At 45.3% G+C, this 19,657-nt stretch overlaps 2 protein-coding genes across 6 annotated transcripts in view; one reads left to right on the top strand and one right to left on the bottom strand.

The window, feature by feature from the left end:
* The window catches only part of MYO19 (myosin XIX), a 35,663-nt gene extending 22,962 nt beyond the window's left edge, over positions 1 to 12,701 (bottom strand). The window contains exons 1-6 of the mRNA XM_081805978.1: positions 12,489 to 12,701; positions 11,638 to 11,794; positions 10,267 to 10,418; positions 7,213 to 7,351; positions 6,595 to 6,743; positions 4,781 to 4,894 (exon numbers count right to left, since the gene is read on the bottom strand). Of these exons, the coding sequence (XP_081662104.1) occupies positions 4,781 to 4,894; positions 6,595 to 6,743; positions 7,213 to 7,351; positions 10,267 to 10,278 (414 nt within the window). The 5' untranslated portion in view covers positions 10,279 to 10,418; positions 11,638 to 11,794; positions 12,489 to 12,701. The remainder of the gene's footprint in view (positions 1 to 4,780; positions 4,895 to 6,594; positions 6,744 to 7,212; positions 7,352 to 10,266; positions 10,419 to 11,637; positions 11,795 to 12,488) is intronic.
* Positions 12,688 to 16,571, top strand: PIGW (phosphatidylinositol glycan anchor biosynthesis class W). Of its 5 annotated transcripts, none has more exons than XM_031018295.2 (2): positions 12,688 to 12,807; positions 14,737 to 16,571. In XM_031018295.2, the coding sequence occupies exon 2, from the start codon at positions 14,749 to 14,751 to the stop codon at positions 16,255 to 16,257; it is 1,509 nt and encodes a 502-aa protein (XP_030874155.1). In that variant the 5' UTR covers positions 12,688 to 12,807; positions 14,737 to 14,748; the 3' UTR covers positions 16,258 to 16,571. The 5 variants fall into 5 exon arrangements, with proteins under 5 accessions (XP_030874155.1, XP_081661434.1, XP_081661435.1 ...); XM_081805308.1 differs by having other exon boundaries at positions 12,747 to 13,278; positions 14,741 to 16,571; XM_081805309.1 differs by having other exon boundaries at positions 12,747 to 13,040.
* The last annotated feature ends 3,086 nt before the right edge of the window (positions 16,572 to 19,657 follow it).

The following is a 19,657-nucleotide window of genomic DNA, read 5'->3' on the forward strand; positions in this document are numbered from 1 at the left end:
GGGCGCCTGGGTGGCTCAGTTGGTTAAACGACTGCCTTTGGCTCAGGTCATGATCCTGGAGTCCTGGGATCGAGTCCCGCATCAGGCTCCCTGCTCGGCAGGGAGTCTGCTTCTCCCTCTGACTCTCCTCCCTCTCATGCTCTCTGTCTCTCATTCTCTCTCTCTCAATAAATAAATAAAATCTTTAAAAAAAAAAAAAAAATTTTTAGGGGTGGCTCAGTTGGTTAAGCAGCTGCTTTCGGCTCGGGTCATGATCCCAGGGTCCTGGGATCGAGCCCCGCATCGGGCTCCCTGCTCAGCGGGGAGCCTGCTTCTCCTTCTCCCTCTGCCTGCCTCTCAGCCTACTTGTGCTCTATCTGTCAAATAAATAAATAAAATATTAAAAAAAAATGAAAGAAGCAAAGAATTAAAAAAAAAAATTTTTTTTTAAAGTAATCTCCACACCCAAAGTGGGGCTTGAACTCATAACCCTGAGATCAAGATTGTATGCTCCACTGACTAGCCAGCCGGGCATCCTGTGTTCTCATTTTTTTAGATATTTTGGTATTTTTGCTGGTAATAAAATTCTAGGTTGGCAGATATTTTTTTCTTAAAAAAACAAAAAAACAAAAACAACTTTCCTTTTTATTAAGTAATATCTACACCCAATGTGGGGCTTAAACTCACAACCCTGAGATCAAGAGTTGCATGCTCTACCAACTGAGCCAGCCAGGTGCCCCAAAAGATATTTTCTTTCAGCATTTTTTTTTCTTTTTTTCTTTCAGCTCTTTAAAGATGTTGCTATTACCTTTGGACTTGCAGTTCTTGTTTGTGTTTGTTTTTGTTTTAAAGATTTATTTATTTTCTGGGGCACCTGGGTGGCTCAGTCCTTAAGCGTATGCCTTTGGCTCAGGTCATGATCCCAGGGTCCTGGGATCGAGCCCCATATTGGGTTCACTGCTCAGTGGGGAGCCTGCTTCTCCCTCTCCCACTCCCCCTACTTGTGTTCCCTCTCTCGCTGTGTCTCTGTCAAATAAATAAATAAAATCTTAAAAAAAAAAAAAAGATTTATTTATTTTTTGAGAGCAAGCAAGCAAAAGAGAGCTAGAGAGAAAGAGCAAGCATGAGCAGGAGGGGCAGAGGGAGGGAGAGAGAACCTGAAGCAGAATCTGTGCTGAGTGCAGAGCCCGACACAGGGCTAGATCCCATGACCCTGACATCATTACCTGTACTGAAACCAAGAGTCAGACACTCAACTGACTGCGCTACCCAGGCATTCCTGGGCTTGCCGTTTTTGAAAGATGCCCGTTGTCACTCTTATCTTTGTTCCTCTTTTTGTAATATTTGTTTTTCTGGTTCCCATAAAAGTTTTCTCCTTATGTTTGGTTTTCAGCAATTTGACTATAATGTGAAGTATATTTTCTTTGTATTCATCTGCTTATTGTTTTCTGAACTTCTTGGATCTGTTCCTGCCATCTTTTGTTCATTGTGTAAGACATCACCTCTGACCCATGTGTTCTCTTTCTCCTGGCACACCAAGAACAACTATGGTAGGACCACAGGATACTGTACCATAGCTCTCAGATGTGCTTCTTTCTTTGTTTCTCAATTTGAATTATTTCTATTGATTTACTGTCAAATTCATTAATGTACTCATCTGCACGTCTGGTCTGTTGATAAGCATGAAGGAATTATTCATTATATTTTTAATTTTTATCATTTTCATTTAACTCTTTATAGTTTCCATATCTCTACTAAGGAATCTTTTCTAGAGACACTGACAAGCTCATGAGAAAAGTTATGGACATTCAGGGTCCCACAAGTTTAAAAAGTTACCTATAGTGAGGCTCCCTGGTTGACAATCCTATCCATAAAGATTCTAATCAGTTGCTGAATGAGGCATTTAATAATAATGCCTTATTCTTTTTTTTTTTTAAAGATTTATTTATTTATTTGAGAGAGCAAGAATGAGAGAGAGAGTACATGAGAGGGAGGAGGGTTAGAGGGAGAAGCAGACTCCCCGCTGAGCAGGGAGCCCGATGCGGGACTCGATCCCGGGACTCCAGGATCATGACCTGAGCCGAAGGCAGTCGCTTAACCAACTGAGCCACCCAGGCGCCCAATAATGCCTTATTCTTAAATATGAACAGAAACTTACTGATCATCAACTATTTGATAAACCTCTTTTACATGAATGACAAATATCACAACAAATGAAGGAAAAGGAACCAGAAGGAAACAGAGTCAATGCAAGGAGAAGACAAAAATCATGAAGTATCCTCAAAAATAAGATACTGAATCTATGAAATAAGACCAGGATGGTGGGGGCTGCGGGGAATAATATTCAGAGAACAAGCGAGAACTCTTAGAATTAACCTTTTCAACAAAAAATTCAAAATTCAAAAAATTGGAAGGTAGAGAATATCTCCCAGAAGGTAGAACAAAATATTAAGAGACGGAAAAATAAGTGAGAAAAATAAGAATATTAGACAATTAATCAAACTTCCTTCTAATAGGAGTTCCAAAAAGAGAGAACAGAAGGAAGGAAATTATTAAATTATTAGCTATAATACAAATTTCCCCAAATAAAGAACATGAGTTTTCAGGATAAAAAGACCCACACAAAATATCCAGCACAGCAAACGAAACAAAACAAAACAACCATACCAAGACATAGCACTTGAGTTTTAATACCTACAGATAAAAATGAAGACTATAAAAGCTTCTGGAAAGAAAAACAAATCGCCATTATGGACTGGGACTCTCTATCACAACACTCAAAAAATATAGAAGAAAAAAACCTTATAAATTTGGAAAAAAATGGTCTCTAACCAGGAATTATAAAATCCAGCACGAGGTGCAACAACTCAAAAATCTGCCCTGCATGTAACTTTTCTAGGAAGCTACTGAAGAATGTACTCCATAAAAACAAGGCCCTTAAGAAGTTGAAGCCATGGGCTCCAGCAACGGGTTAGGGGTGGGGGTGTTGTCATAGGACAGAGGGCAACTTGGGGGATCCCCAGAGTGAGGCAGAGAAGCTCCCAGGTAATAACTGTGTGGCAACACCCCTTGGCAGCCACCAGTCCAGGTGGGGCCAGAGACCTGGGCGCTCTGGGAAGAACATCACCAAGAAAAAAAAAAAGGACTTGATGTACTTGCTGGTGGATAGGTGTTATCCAGCTTTGGTGATAGGTTTAGTAATAACTTAATAATAGGTATATAGAAACTAAACAAATGAAAAAACGGCAATTATTAAGTAGAGGGAAAGTAAAAATTATACAAGAAAGGATATTATACTGCTTTGCTGTGAACAATATACACATGGCTGTAATACTGCCTATTAATTAGAAATCGTGATATGATTATGTATGTATTTGGGGGCAGAGAAAATAGGGCTAAAATCCTTATCAGAGTAAGAAATGAACGGATTAGGTAAAAAACTGAAAAATTAGTAACAATATAATGATGTTATTTAGAAATACAAATGCAAACACCCAAATAAACTGCTAGAAGATGTGAAAGTAGCTGCCTCTGGAGAGAGAAATAGTCTTGATAGATATGGGGTACGGCTGCTGTTTTTCTTTGTAAGCCTTGCAGTATTGCTTGATTTTTGAACTATGTAATTATGCTACTACTTATTAAACAACCACACAGACCCAGCAAAAGACCATAGCGGCTGCTCAATGAAGGGTTACTGAGTTCCAGCGGCATGGGTTTCAGGCCAGGTCCAGCCTCAGCTCCCCAGAGCAATTCTGGAGGACAGTGGGCTTCCTCTGGGGGCTGGGTATGAGCCACTGCACTGGCCAGTTTGAAAGAGCTCTTGAAGATCCTCTCCACACCCAAGTCCCAGCTGTCATCCCTGCAGCTGTCTTTCCTAGTGGACTAAGAGCCCCCTGAAAGCCATATGTTGCATTTTTCAGCTCTGTTCCTCCCCCTGCTACTCTTCAGGGGCTAGCCCACGGCCTAGAAGCTGGCAGGTACTCAGCGCTCGGCCATTCTCTCCTATGTAAGTACAGGCAGAGGCAGTTTCTGGTCTAAAAAATCCCTTGTGAAGGTACAAGCATTGTGGAAAAAGTGGGGTGGCTGGGTGAGCCTTGGCAAGAAGGTGGCGAGGCCTGGCCCGGTGGCCTCCTCTGACCAGCTGTGCAACTCCTTAACTATCCTTGTGCAACATTCTGTCTCACCTGTGGTGGTTCTGGCACCTAGGGGGCCACATGACCGCATCAAGTGCTTCTGTCCTTCCCCATAGCCAGCCCAGTGCACCGTGGTTGCCAGCATGGGCAACCCTGAGGGTACAGGTGGGCTACTCCAGTAACCCCTTCCTACGAGTCACCCCAGCTACTTTTAGGAGTGCTGCTATGTGCCAAGCATACCAAGTGCCTATGTGCACTGGTCCATTTAACTCTCGTAGGAATCTCAGGACTTACATGCTGGTCCTCCTGTCCCTGTCGTGTTACAAATGGAAGAACTGAGGTTTGCAGAACCTAAATACCTTTCCGATGTGCTCTTAACCGTATTCTGGAATCCCCAATACCTAACTTTTGTTTCCAGTGGTGTTAGAGCTAAGACCTTTGAGGAGAAAATGAAGGCTGAGAGAAAAAGTATCCACCCAAGGTTACATGGAAGAGCCTGGACTAGAACCCCATCTCTTGACTTCTTGCCGAGTGCTTGCTCACCACTGCACACTGACTCCCTGCTTGAGCCAGCCTATCTGGGAATGATTAGGCAGCAAAAGAACTCCACAAGGAATGACCTCCTCCCTCTCTGCCCACCCTACCAGTCACGAAAGAGGCCCTCCTACCTTTCCAGCACCACTCTCTCCGCTGACAATAATAGACTGGTTGACGGGCTCAATCAGGCTCTTGACATTCCTGTAGGTCTGTTCACCCACAGTGAAGATGTGGGGCTTCAGTTTCTAAAACATCAAGGGTTGAAAGGTCACATGAGGGAATGCCTGTCTCCAAGGAGTGGTTGATCCAATGATGGCTGAGATAGGGAGGCTTCCTCTAGAAAAATCTCCTGGATTTAACAGTGTTAGACCCAACTGCGGGACCCCTGTGGTGCCTATATCCGCTCATCTTTTAGTATGGAAGCAGCGCTGGCCTTGACCAGTCTATGACCTTAACACTTTATCCTCCCATTTTATTTTACCTTAATAGTCTTATTCTGCTTATTATTTTACGTTACTATACTTTGCAGCATGCAAAGAACTTTCCTACAAGTTACTGCCTAAAAAATCTATTCATTAGTTGGATAGCTAATCCTATTTTATGGACGAGAAATCTGAGGTTTGGAGGGGTTAAATAACCTTCCCAAGGCCACTCAGCAAGTAAAGGCAACTATGTGATTTGAATTCCTAGGCCACTATTCTTCTTTTTACCCACAAATATTAATTATCCTCAATGTGCTGGGCATTAAACTGGGCACTGGGGAAACAGGAAACCATGACATGGCTTTTGCCTTTGAAGAGGCTGTCAGTGAGATATGGGCTCTCAGGGAAGACTTGGACACTTAACCATGCATGAGCTTCCGAGGGCCAGGTCATCTGCACAATGCCTGGCCGGCCCGCACTGCCCATCCAGCAATCACCCCCTACCCAGCTTCCTGGAGAGAAGGTACTGTTGTAGATAATGTCAGAGCCATCCCTCTCTGCACCTGCCTCTGCCCCAGCCCCTTCTTCCCTGAACTGTTAAAAACCTCCAACTGTTCTCCCTGTATCTTGTTTCACCTTCCTGAACTTGACTCCCCCAACTTCCCGAGTAATTATCCCCATGGTGGGCTCCAGTCAGTCCCTCCAGCCCTGGGGAAGCAGCACTGTGCATACATTCTGCCTGCTGTGGTGCCTCAGACCCTTCGCCAGCAGCCCTGGCTTATCTCATCTATTGTCTCTCTCCCTGACAGCACCCTTTTTTTTTTTTTTAAAGATTTTATTTATTTATTTATTTGAGACAGCGAGAGAGGGAACACAAGCAGGGGGAGTGGGAGAGGGAGAAGCAGGCTTCCCGCGGAGCAGGGAGCCTGATGCGGGGCTCGATCCCAGGACCCTGGGATCATGACCTGAGCCGAAGGCAGACGCTTAACGACTGAGCCACTCAGGCGCCCCTGACAGCACCCTTCTTGCCAGCAAGTTGGCTCTTGCCTCTCTCTGAAGACATCATGCACTTAAACACCAGCTAGCCTATTCCCTGCCTGCACCACCTCCAACCCCATCAGAATTTATTCCTCTCATTCCTCCCACTGAGAGGAAGAAATGCTGAATTTTCTAGGGCACTCCTTATTATACATGATTTTATTCTTTCCCCAAAAAATGGTTCATTAAATACACAAATATACCTTTGTAAATCCTTCCCTCTTAATAAAGTCACAAACAAGAAAAAAGTCCATTATGCTATGTCCTTATTCTAGGTTCCAAACTCCGTTAAACATTTCTCTCTCACTTGGCACCTATTGTCACGTGTCCAAAATTCTTCGACCGCCTGGTGGGCAGGGCTGTGGCACCAGCAGATTCTGGATGACTGCATGGCTGGTGAATAGATGGATAATGACAGGGAAGCTGCAAGGAGGCCCAGGGGGATATGGCGGAGCCCTGAGGCCCAGGAAGTGGCTGAGCCTTACCCGGGGCTGAGGCGCAGCGTGGTATTCTCTCATCAGTGCTGGTGAGTAGAGCTGAGGGACGGCCTTGAAGGGGTTCAGAGCGACCAGGGTGCAGCCAGCATTGGTGTAGAACGTGTCTGCTGCGTACCGAGCCTGCAAACACCTCAGGACTGAGGCAGAGGCACCTTTAGCAAACTCTGGCTCAAATACAGACCCAACTGCCCACACAGACAAACACTGGCCTAACAGTGTTACCTTTGCAATTAGCCAAGTGCCTTTAGATCCCAGCAGCTACCTGATGGATAGGTACAAGATCTAATTAAGATGAGCCCCAAATCTGGAGCAAAGTCTGCCCTGGGGAGCCTGGGCGCAGCTGCCAGGCAGACGTCTGGAGCAGCCCACTGGCTCGAGGTCAGGAGTCCTGCCTGCCTTGGTCTGGCCAGGGGAAGCTGTGCAAACTACCCACATCACACCCCTACCCTCTTGGAGACAGCCCTTTTTTTAAAGATTTTATTTGTAAGGATTCTCTACACCCAACGTGAGGCTCAAACCCACAGCCCCGAGATCAAGAGTTGCACACTCCACCAACGGAGCCAGCCAGCACCAAGGGGTGCCTCTTGAGGACAGGGAGGCCCATACCTGTCTCCGGTGTCACGGGATTCACCTTGGTGAGGTCATCCAGCTGGTGCAGCGGGGCTTCCCCGCTCAGGAACTCCCGCAGGTCTTCTCTGAGGGATTCCCCTCCTTGGGCACCAGAGCCTGAACTGTGGCCATGAACCTGAGAGGGCACGAGAAGAGGGCCATGAAAGCTGGGACTGAGGCCAGCTGGCAGCAATGTAGCGGTGGGGGCCTGAGTAGCAGGAGGAGAAGAGGCCTCTAGTATCATAGTCTGCTTGGATTCAAACTTCAGTTCTGCCACTTACTAAGCCTGTGAACCTGGGTAAGTTACTTAACTTCTCTGAGCCACAGCTTCTTTATTTGTAAATAAAGGAAAAAACCAGTTCGCAGGGCTACTGGACAGAAAAATAAGAGATACACAAAGCACTTGGTGCCTGGCACACAGTGTGTACTCAATAAATGAACAAATGCTATCCCCTCTCCTCTGAACAAGCCCCAGCTTCCAGGCTGGCCAGCTAGGGGTGGGGCCCAAGGTGGGGGGCTGCTACAGGGGATCATAACCGCCCCCCCCCCCCGAAAAAGAACGATGGCTTGGGCTTTTGAAAGAGAAAGAGACCATTTAGCTTGTGATGAAAAACCAGCTGTGAGGTAGCCCCATGCCTTCATCACTTGGCTCTCGGGGCTTAAATTTAGTTAGTTTCCTCTGCTCTGGGTCTACTTGAGAGGGAGCCTGGCTTGGAAGTTGGATGAGGTTAAGAATAGGCACAAAGGGGAAAAGGCTGTTTCTCTTTCGCCCTTGCCGATCCTTGATGCCAACACTTTCCACGTGTTTCCTCTTTCCCAATTCCTCCCATGGTCTCATTTTTCCTCTGATCTCTCTGGAGACTACAGGGAAGATGGGGTGGGGAGTAGGAGAAGAGAGTAAGTAGTACCTGGCTGAAATCTGCTTTTGGAGAAAGGAGTCTGTAATAGGACTGTGTAGGCTTCCAATGAGATTAGTGAACCCTAAAAGTTCAAACCCCTCAAGCCAAGGTGTCAAGTGTCATCTGAGAGGCCCAGCAACAAGTTTCTTTCCAAAGATGTTGCCTGTTCTCTGAATTTGGGCCCACCATAATCCACAAGGCAGGCTCTTGGCCTCCAGGATAAAGGCTGAGGTCAGAGCATGGCTGGATCCATGCAAATCCCTTTGCTCTGGGCGGGGGGAATCACAAGCCGAGCCATAATTTATGATTAGCTCTGATCCAACCAGAGAAGTAGCTAAGTATAATGGTCAAGAGCCTAGACCTTAAAGCTAGATTCCCTGGATTTGAATCCTGATTCTACCACTTACTAGTTGTACAATGTTATGTAAATTTCTTAATCTCTCTGTGCTTCAATTTTCCTATCTATAAAATGGGAATGCTGGTAGCACCTAGGTCAGACACTAATAAGCACATCAAGTACTTAGAGAAGGCACCTGTGTATGCACCCCAAATTAGCTATTATTATTCTTTTAAAAACAGCTCTTCTTTAATTATGCAGTGATATATCAAGGCCTAAAAAGCACACATGCCTCTTTAGCCTGCAATTCTTTTAGAAAACGATCCTATGTAAAGGCCATAAGAATATTCAGTATATTTTGAGCTATTTATAATCGTAAAAAAGTTGAAAACAACCCACATGTCCCAATGGTGGACAATTTACAGTATATCCTTACAATGGAATAAAGCAGGTTACAAAAAACTATGCAGCTTCAAATATTTTAAAAATACATATTTAGAGGAAAACTAAAGGATATTTTCTAAAATGTTATCTCTGGTTAGTGTAATTATGGGTAATTTTAATGTTCCTTTTGCTTATATTTTCCACATTGCTTACAGTGAATGTGACCTTGAATAAGCCACATAACCTCTCTGAGCTTTATCTCCAAAACGGGGATATAGGAGCACCGTACATACAACACTGTAACTTGCTTGAGGACTAAACAAAATTATTCATGTAAAATGCTTAGAACAGTAGCTACTACTTAGGTAGGGCTCAATACAGAGCAGCTGCTAGTATGGTTATGATGAACATTACTGCTTTTTTAATTAAAAATAAATAATTAATAAATAAATAAGTAAATAAAAAGTTAAACAAACAAAAAAAGCCCAGAGCAGACAATTGTCCTGCCAGCTTCTCTCCAGTCTCAAGCTCATTTCATAAGACAAAAGTCTGGAAGATGATCAAGCAGTAGTGTCTACCAGGGCTCCCTTGAGGCTGGCTGGCTTTCCTCTTGGTCATCCTGATAACTCTCAGGCACCTACCTGCCTAGGACTCCACTAGACTGTGAGCTCCTGGAGAGCAGGTATCATCTTAAAACATCTGCCACAGCCCGGTGCCTGGCCACATTTTGTAAATAAAAATTCAGCAAATATCTACCTACTGGCATTCCCTTTGGACCGAGAGCTGCACGAGAAGGATGATATGGACAGGAGATGGGTGATTTGGAATCCTGAAGGCCTGGGGCCATAGTAGCCTTTTTAGAGAGGCAGAGGCCTGGAGTAAGGGCAGGTTTCATGCTGCAGTAGCAATTCCCCCACCACACGCTTCCTGATCCATTCATCAGACTCCTTTATTTCCACATAGGCATCTTCACCCACTGACCCCTCTGCTTGGACTGCTTACTTCCCTTCTCCACCTGGCTAATTCCTACATATTCTTTAAGGTTCAGCTTCAAAGAATACCTCCTCTTGGAAGGCTCAGGCTTCCACTGTACCTCAGCAGTTCAGGCTGGCAGGGACATCTCTCAGGACTCCCTCACCGGTTCAGGCTTGTGAAGTCACCAAAGTGCCCTAAGGATTCCCCTCCCCATCCCATCTTACTCATCCCAGGAAAAAGAGCTAAGACCACAACAGGAGAGATTCAAATTAGGTATCAGGAAAAGCTTCTCAATGATAGGTGAAAGGCACTGGAGTGACTACGTGAAGAGAGAAAAGGTCTTTCTTCTTTCTTCCTTCCAGGTCAGGGTAAGTGGAATCTTCATTCAACTAAGTGACAGATGGGAAAGTGCCTTAGATGCTTCAGGGCCTAGGTTACCTAAGGGTGAGGTTTTACCTGATGGAGCATCTTGCTTCAGTGTGGTCAGCCAGGGTGCTGGGTCACAGGCACAAAGAGTACTATCCACCTGGTCATGGGGGCACAGGTGGGAACATAGGTCCAGTAAAAGGCTCAGTTCTGGAGGAATCTGAGATGAATCACCTCAGAGCCTACGACATGACAGAGAAGACAAGGGCCAAACACAGGTGAGGGCTTCTTCAGGGTGACTCACTCCAGCTCCTCCCGCCAAGCAAGAAGAATCAAAATAAGAATCAGGGCGAGCCTGGGCAGAGAGGGAAAGTCTGTCCTATCCCCTGCCAATTAGGAAATGGGAAACTTTTATGAGAGCCTCCAGAGGCTCCCCGGGCTCTTCAGGGGCAGTTTTACTACAGAGGTTTGGGGTGGGGCTGCATATGTTCTGAGTCAGTGTGCTGTGGAGAATGGAGACACTGGGAGACAGAGAAGTCTCATGCCCTACCCTCTCCACTGGACAGAAATAGCCTATTTTTGTATAGCCAGTAATTGATAGACCAGGGAGGCTAGAGTCAATTCTTGATGCTCTAGGAAAGTTGTTGTGTGGGAGCAAAATTACAGCTCACTCACAGGAAAGCCGTATCACCTTCCTGGCCCACCTTGATCCTTTATCTTGAACATGGGGGTAGTAAAATCTACCTCACAAGGAGTGGTTGTGAAGGTCAATGATGTCATGGAGTACAAATCTGAATATTCAGTCATAGGGGGAATATTGTTATTAATAGTAAGGACTACCGAGGATGGATAATCCATTTGGCGACACTAATCAGGTAGAACAGCCCAGTGTCAACTTTAAAAAGGCAAGCATTTCAGAGGAGGAAAATCTGAGAGGGGAGTGTTGTGAGGCTATACCTAGACCAATCTCTGAAAAACTGTAAGTGACCCTAAGACTCAAAATATCCCAGGCCTCACACCTTCCTAGCAAGGAGGGATGAGGATGAGGGGTGTCTGTAATGGATGGACCCTGGCGGAGACTTGTTTGAGGCTCTGAATACATCTAGCATGTGAAAGAATTCAGGGATAGGGACTTCATGCAAACTGAAAAAAGGACAGAGAAGAGCATCAGGAATGTGTTGGGTACATTCACCTTGGACACTGATCATATGCTGCCAAGGGACAGCCATGGAGAGGGCAACCCCAGAGTCAAGGAAAACAAAGCTCCCTCACCTGGAAGCTCATTTTAAGAGAGAGGATCAGGGGAGCATAATAGGTTGTGGAGTTAGAAATCAAAGCCCACAACTCCTCCAAGGCAGATCACAAGAGCTCTCTAAGCCTTATTCCATTTACTCGTTTGCAAAAAGGAATACTAATACTTACACCTCAAAACACTGAGTTAAGGATCAAATGGGCTAGTACCTCAGAGAACGCCTTGCAAATGTTGGTTATTATGATGCAGCGTCCGTTCCCAGCCAAAGTCAAGTCAGATTAGAGCGGTTTTCTCCAGTTCTCCCAGCTCTTGCTCTCCCCCAGCTTCGCGGTTACCAGCCAAGACTTTCTGGAAAGGGTGTGACCACTGTGGGCAGAAGGGAGATGGTAATGAACAGATATAACACCAAAACAAGGCAAGAGGCAACCTGATCACTAGCTCCTCCGCCTCCTCCCCAGCCTCAGGTTCGTCCTCCCCTTGGAGGACAGTGGGAGCGCAGGCGAGAAGAGCTGGGTAAGGGTCCTGGGAACCCAGCTGGATCCGCCCCCAGCTTCCCTGCGGGAACAAGGACTCCCTCTCTGGACGAAGTGCCCGCAGGGACGAGGGCTGGGACGCTGCTCCGGAAGCACCTGGCACGGGGAGAGTATGCCCTTCCCTGGAAGGTGGATGTGACCCCAGCCAAGGGCGCGGCTGCCCTGACGCTTACCCGGGCCAGCTGCCCCTTCCCCGGTCCCTAGGATTGCGAAAAGAAGGGCAGGAGACGGGACTCAGCCTCCCAGCTGAAACCCTTCCCCAACCCCGGGCCGCCTCCTGCCAGCAAGGTGGAGAGGTGGAGGGGGGACCATGAAAGGTTCTTGTTCTAGGCAAGGGCCAAGAGCTGGGCTACCCCCTGCTGAGATACGAGACGGTCAAAAAGGAAATGGGAAAGGGTAGGCAAACGGCGCTTTGGAAAAAGGAGAGGAAGACGCCCTCCGTTCCTCTGCGCTCCAGGGGCAAACCGGCCTCCCTGCCCTTTCGGGGTCGCGAAGCGCTTCGGACCTGGGCTGGGGGTGACACTCACCGGTTCCACGGCCTGAGCCGCCGAGCGCGCGGCCCCCGCCAGGCCCGACTAGAAAGGCAGGCGGGCGGGCTGGGAGAGACGGCGGGAAGAGCCCGGGAGGGGAGGGAAGAGGAGAGGGCGGGAGCGAGCCGGGGAGGAGAGGAAGCCAGGACCGCCAGAGCGCACCGGCCGCCCGCCGCTCTGGCCCAGTGGCCGGGAGCCAGCCGGCTCCTCCCCCGGGGCGGGGCGCGCACTGGGAGCGGGGCGCACGTGGCCCGCTCTGGACGCCTGGGTCGAAGTTAGGGGCTCCAGCTAGGACAAAGTAATTTGAGAACCTGGGGTAAGATGGGGTTGAGACGCCGGCCTCCCGTATTTCGGCAGGAGACGCGCGGGAGGCAGGGCCTCCAGGGCCTCACAGGGCCTGGGTTCCTTCAGTAGAGGACGCCGTGGTCGAACACTGAGCCGGGCCCTCTGACCCCACCACTCTGAGAGACTCGTCGTGGGGTTCGAGGGGTGGCCGTGAAGCGCGTGACGCATCTGCTCCGGACTCCACCGACGGACCTAGGCAAGAAGGCAACAACTAGCGCGGGGAGCCTACGGGGCTGGGAAACGGGCTCCGGTCCTGGGCGGGGCGCGCGCGCGCGCGCGGAATCAGCCGGCCCGGAAGCGCAGGCCGCCCCACGTCGGCCGGAAGCGCGGCTCGGGAGGCGGAAGCGGGTTGCTCCCGCATGGCTCTGCGGTTGCGTTGGGAGTCGTGCAGCAGGGACCATGTAGACGGCCGGCTGCGGGGGCGCCGGGACACCGAAGGCACGTGAGGTGTAAGGGCCGGCGCCGCCGTGGCGCGTGTCAGTCAGGAAAAGGACTCCTTTATTTCTAAAAGCCAGTCGATTCAGATTGGTTTGTCATCGAGAGGAATTGTTGCTGGCTCAGGCCGTCAGGCATGCGTGCATTCATTTGTTCTGCATGGTTCTGGTTTGGCCAACAAACGTGTTCTTTCTGTGTGCCACTTTAAAGACATTGAAATATGAGAGAGGTGTTTTACATCCCTTTGAAACCACGAACACTAGTGTGTGCCATACGCCCAGGCCTCCCCCGCCCCGCCCCCTTCCCCAGGATTAGCATCCATTCTACCCATCTACACTTAACCTGAAAGCAGGGCTGTGACTGAGGTAAGGAGCAGCCTGGGGCTTAGGATGTCACTGGAGGGCTAGTATTTTGTCTTGGAGGCAATGGGTTCAGAGAGGCTCTTCACACAAACCAAGGTCTCCAACTCCAAGGTGTACTTAAATACCTTCTCCCTATCCTTCTCTGATTGACTTGAAGTCATTAGTTAAGTGTGTTCAGTTTGCATTACAAAATTTTAATAACCTATCCTAATGCTTTGTAATAGGAATTCCTATCTGTGATTCCATTTTCAGGGTTTATATGCCAAATTAATTTTCTTTGTGAGTCTGCGTTATACAGAGAATAGCTTTTTAACCAATGATTTCATACTATTAGCATGACATTCTTATCCTTTTTTAAGATTTTATTTACCTGAGAGAGAGTGAGCTCGAGAGAACACAGAGGGAGAGGGAGAAGCAGACTCCCCGCCGAGCAGAGAGCCTGAGGCAGCACTGGATCCCAGGACACTGGGATCACGACCTGAGCCAAAGGCAGATGGTTACCCGACTGAGCCATCCAGGGGCCCCTCCTTTTTTTTTTTTTTTTTTTAGATTTGAGAGAGTGAGAGCACTAGCGGGAGAGGGAGAGAATTTCAAGCAGACACTGTGCTGGGCGCAGAGCCGGTGGGGGGCGCTCAATCTCAGGATCCTGAGATCAGGACCTGAACTGAAACCAAGAGTGGGATGCTTAACCCAGTGCGCTACCCAGGTGCCCTGACATTCTTATTCTGATGTGTTAGCTTTCTTCCCACAATCCTTGGGGGAGGAATCACAAATTCTATTTTCTGCCCTGATTTGAAATCATTAGGCCTTAAGTTCTGCTCTGAAATCTAGGAATATGAGTAAAATCGGGGGCACTGGGTGGGGTAGTCGGTTAAGCGTTAGACTCTTGGTTTCAGCTCAGGTCATGATCTCAGGGTCTTGAAATCAAGCCTCACGTCAGGCTCAGAGCTCAGTGAAGAGTCTGCTAAAGTTTTTCTCTCCCTCTGCTCCACCCCGCGCACACATGCTCTAATAAATCTTAAAAAAAAGTAAAATTAAGTCATATATATGCCTATTCCACAAGAACATTGCTTTTCCAATGTATCCCTTTGCTCTTATCACAGGAAGAAGAAAAAATGTCTCAAAAGCAGATGAAGGAAGCTTTTGTCAGTAACCACAATGGAACCAGTGTGCTGGAAGTCACCCAGGGCCTGTGCTTACCTGCATTCTGTATCCTGTGCAGAGGGCTTCTGATCATTCTCTCACAGCACTTGTGTTCTTCACATACCTGGAAAACTAGATTCTTCATTGACTTTGTTTTCCTGATAGTTCCTCTGGTGGCCACTTTGACCATTTTGTCTTCATTTGTCCTCCTTGAGCACCTTGCTGTAATTATCCTTGGGGCAGGGCTATTCTATCAAATATACTGCAGGAGAACTTGCTATGCCAGAATGCCTGTCCAGAAAATACTTGAAAAATTCATGAAAATCAGTCTGGAATCAGAATACGTTCCAGCCATCTCTTGTTTCCGTGTAATTAACAGTGCATTTACTGCTATTGCCATTTTGGCTGTGGACTTCCCACTTTTTCCCAGAAGATTTGCCAAAACTGAGCTCTATGGGACAGGAGCAATGGATTTTGGAGTAGGAGGTTTTATTTTTGGGACTGCAATGGTTTGTCCAGAAGTCAGGAGAAAATACACGGAAGGGTCCAGATTTTATTATCTTACAAAGTCCTTGTACTCTGTTTGGCCATTAGTTTTCCTAGGAGTAGGACGATTAGTCATTATAAAATCCATAGGCTATCAGGAACATTTAACTGAGTATGGAGTTCACTGGAACTTTTTCTTTACCTTAGTAGTTGTGAAACTGTTAACATCACTGCTTTTGATTATTTTTCCTCTAAATAAATCCTGGATTGTGGCCATCAGCACTATTGTGTTATACCAGCTAGCCCTCGACTTTACCCCACTGAAAAGGTTAATTTTATATGGCACTGATGGTAGTGGCACAAGGATTGGTTTATTAAATGCCAACCGAGAAGGAATAATCTCTACCTTGGGGTATGTGGCAATTCATATGGCTGGTGTGCAAACAGGGTCATATATGCTTAAAAAAAGATCACATGTCAAAGACTGGATAAAAGGAACGTACTGTATTCTGCTGACAGCTATTAGCCTTTTCATATCTCTTTACATAGTTCAGGTAAATGTAGAAGTAGTATCTCGGAGAATGGCCAATTTAGCCTTTTGTATTTGGATAGTTGCTTCTAGCCTGATCCTTCTTAGTAGTTTATTACTGGGTGATATAATTTTGAGTTTTGCAAGATTTCTAATTAAAGGGGCTGTAGTACCATGTTCTTGGAAACCAATCCAGTTGTCTGCCACAAATAAAAAGCATTCAGAATCTCTAGTCTCTGAAGCTGAAAGAAAGGAACCCAGTCTTTGTTTAATTACAGCTATGAACAGAAACCAGTTAATTTTCTTCTTGCTGTCAAATATAACTACTGGTCTGATCAACCTGTTGGTAGATACGTTATACAGCAGTACCTTGTGGGCCTTAATTGTGCTCAATCTCTATATGTTTACCAACTGTTTAGTTATATATGTGTTACACTTGCAAGATAAGACTATAAAATTGTGGTGATCAGCATAGGTACAAAGTACTTGTGTTACAAAAATATTATTTTAATGAGGAAGAATATTAAATGTGAAGAAAGTGGGCTTTTGGCAACCCAGTGCTAACCATATTATAGAATTGAGTTTCAATCCTCTATAATAGTAGTGATGCTTACTGTTTTAATGTATCCTAACACCATATAATTTTAAAGAAACTGCAGTCGTGACACTGAAAGATTAGAGGGTAGGGAGGAGGATTTTTACTTTCCATCTTACATCACAAACCATTCTGTATTTTTTTATTGTATGACATAATAAAATTTACATTAAAACATCTCAGCATGATCGTGAAATTGTCAACACTTCTTTATTTTTTTTTTAAAGATTTTATTTATTTGACAGAGTAAGCACAAGCAGGAGAGTTGGAGAAGCAGACCCCTCGATGAGCAGGGAGCCTGATGTGGGGCTTGATCCCAGGACCCTGGGTTCATGACCTGAGCCAAAGGCAGAAGCTCAACCAACTGAACCACCCAGGAACCCCTGTCAACACTTCTTTACTGCTCAATTTTAACCTATTAAAAACGCCTATGTATAAGAAAGCAGGTGTTGACAACCAAACACTTACATACTATAAAGTCAGAAAACAATTAAATGCTCCAAAGAATGGACTGAATTGTGTGATGTAGTTTACATGCCTAGTAATTATGAGGTAATAGTTTTACTTCAGGACTAATTATTTTTTTTTAGCAACTCTGCTAGGGATGATAAGCAGGTTTCTTGGTATCTTGGAGCTTGTAATCCAGTGGGGAAACAGACATTGAACAACGATTACAAACTGTGATAAGTCATGAAGTATAGGTTACCAAGAGTGTCAAATCAAGAACTGATCTAATAGAGTCAAAGTTTTCCCCACATATGGTATTTTTTTTTTAAGATTTTATTTTTAAGTAATCTCTACTGCAACGTGGGGGCTTGAACTCATAACCCTGAGATCAAGAGTCATGCTCTGCAGACTGAGCCAGCCAGGTGCCCCCAGACTGTTTTTTCTTTTCTTTTTTTAAGGTAGTCTCCACACCCAGCATAGGGCTTGGGGGGTAAGGGGGTGTGGCGCAAGGTGGGGCTCAAACTCACAGACTGTGAGATCAAGACCTGAGGGGAGATCAAGAGTCTGAGGCTCAACCGACTGAGCCACCCAGGTACACACACCCCTAGATGGTATTTTTTTGAGCTAGAGCTGATTGATGGGATGAGGAATTAAAATGTGGTAAGGGAAAGGGTAAACAGCATTCTAGGTAGAATGAATCCTTCAGCAAAGGTCCTGAGTTGGAGGGCGGAAATCGCACATCTTGGAACTTAAGGTGGGAGCTCAGAAAAAGGGAGAGGGTGGGTAATAAGCTAGAGAGGCAGGCAGGGACCATACCAGGCATCCCTCATTTAATTTACCATGTTAAGGGGAAAGAGAACCAGTGAGAAAGTCAAGCACTAGGCTGATTTAATACAATGATGGCTATATTAACGTTTAATATCCTACTGGGAATTTGAGTCATTTAACAGTTCTAAGCAGACCTTTGAACCAGCTGTTTAGAATCTAAGATTTAAAAAAATGAAATCCTTAGTTTCCAATTATAATGTTTCCTGTATTTTGTTTAAAGTGGGCAAAAAAAGGAGTGCCTGGGTGGCTCAGTTGGTTAAGGGTCCAACTCTTGATTTTGGCTCAGATCTTGATATCAGGGTTGTGAGTTTGGGCTGGCGTTGGGCTCCATGCTGGGCATAGTGCCTACTTACAGAATAAAAATAAATTAAAAAGTGGACAAAAAAAATCAACTAAAATCTGCCTTTCTGTTGTGTTATATTTTCAAGGAAAAATCTGATTTTGCAGAAATAGTCAAGGGTCAGAATGCTCAAGTTAATTTTATATTTGGTAAGGAATCTGGATTATTTGTGGAGTATAGGTAGAGACTCCTCTAAAATTAAATTTTGGTTGCTGTTTTAATCAGTTGCCTCTAAATTAGTTAAAAATTTTATTCCTGAATTTGTTAAATATAGTCATGTTATTACACTAGTTTACTTCAATTTGTTACATTGATGATGGCTAATTTCGTATTTATGTGGCATTTTTGCCAACTATAATCAATGATATTTGGAGTTAATCTATTATTGAAAGGAATTTTCTCCCTAATCAGTATGTTGAGCAGCTATAAAAACAAAAATCAGATTCTATTTTCAATTAAAAAGATTTTTGAAATTTAACCAGTAAGATTATAGCATATAAATTAAGCACGACTAGGAAAGGTGATTGGTTCTCTTGCTATGTCACAGTGCTAATACCCCACGACTTACCTGTTCAAAGCGTTCAGAGCAGGGCCGAGGAGACTAAACATACTGTTCTCTCATTTAAAAAAATGTACTTTAAATTATTTGATGACTGAACGAACATGTTGTCTAACTGGTCTGTTGGTTTTCGGTAACTGCTCCTTCATTTTTTCTAGATCTTAAATATCTCTCGACAAGTTTATGTCTCACAATTACGGATACTGAATCATAACTTAAAAGAACAAAGTGTACTCTCTGTTTTTTCTATCTCCAATTATGAAAGTCATGTAAGAGAAAGCGAATGAAATAGCATTCATAAAAATAGAAAAATTAGTTAAAAAAAAATTCTGACTTGGCTCTAGTTTACAGAAAAGATCAAACACAGATTTATTGAGCTCCAGTGTACCAGGTATAGGTGTTGGGAAACAGAAAATAAGACAAAGTCCCTGCCTTACATTTTAACTTGCAGACATTATTTTCCCTTAAAAGAATTTTTCCCCTCTGAAAAATTTTAAGTGGTGAAAGTGTGTCTCTCCCTCTTTTTTTTTAATTGTTAACAGACACAACAAAACTTCCCACTGTCAGCTCATAAAAAAGAAAACCAAATTCACAGATTCTCAGATTTGGACAACAATGGTAATTTATTTATTTATTTATTTTTAAATTTTTAAAAGATTTTATTTATTTATCTGAGAGAGAATGAGAGAGAGCACATGGGGGGGGGAGGGTCAGAGGGAGAAGCAGACGCCCTGCCGAGCAGGGAGCCTGATGCGGGACTCAATCCAGACACTCCAGGATCATGACCTGAGCCGAAGGCAGTCGCCCAACCAACTGAGCCACCCAGGCGCCCAACAATGGTAATTTAAATAACATTCTGCTATTGATTTTATTACCACATAAAATAACGTGGTTATTATAGTGAAAACAACAAAAGGTATTCTAATTGGCTAATTTCCTTTTCAACTATCAATTTTTTAAAAAAATATTTATTTGACAGAGAGAGAGAGACAGCAAGAGAGGGAACACAAACAGGGGGAGTGGGAGAGGGAGAAGCAGGCTTCTCGTGGAGCAGGGAGCCCGATGCGGGGCTCGATCCCAGGACCTTGACCTGAGCT

The sequence above is a fragment of the Leptonychotes weddellii genome, chromosome 15, assembly GCF_054177405.1.
Source record: "Leptonychotes weddellii isolate Sample4059 chromosome 15, ASM5417740v2, whole genome shotgun sequence".
Classification (NCBI taxonomy): domain Eukaryota; kingdom Metazoa; phylum Chordata; class Mammalia; order Carnivora; family Phocidae; genus Leptonychotes; species Leptonychotes weddellii.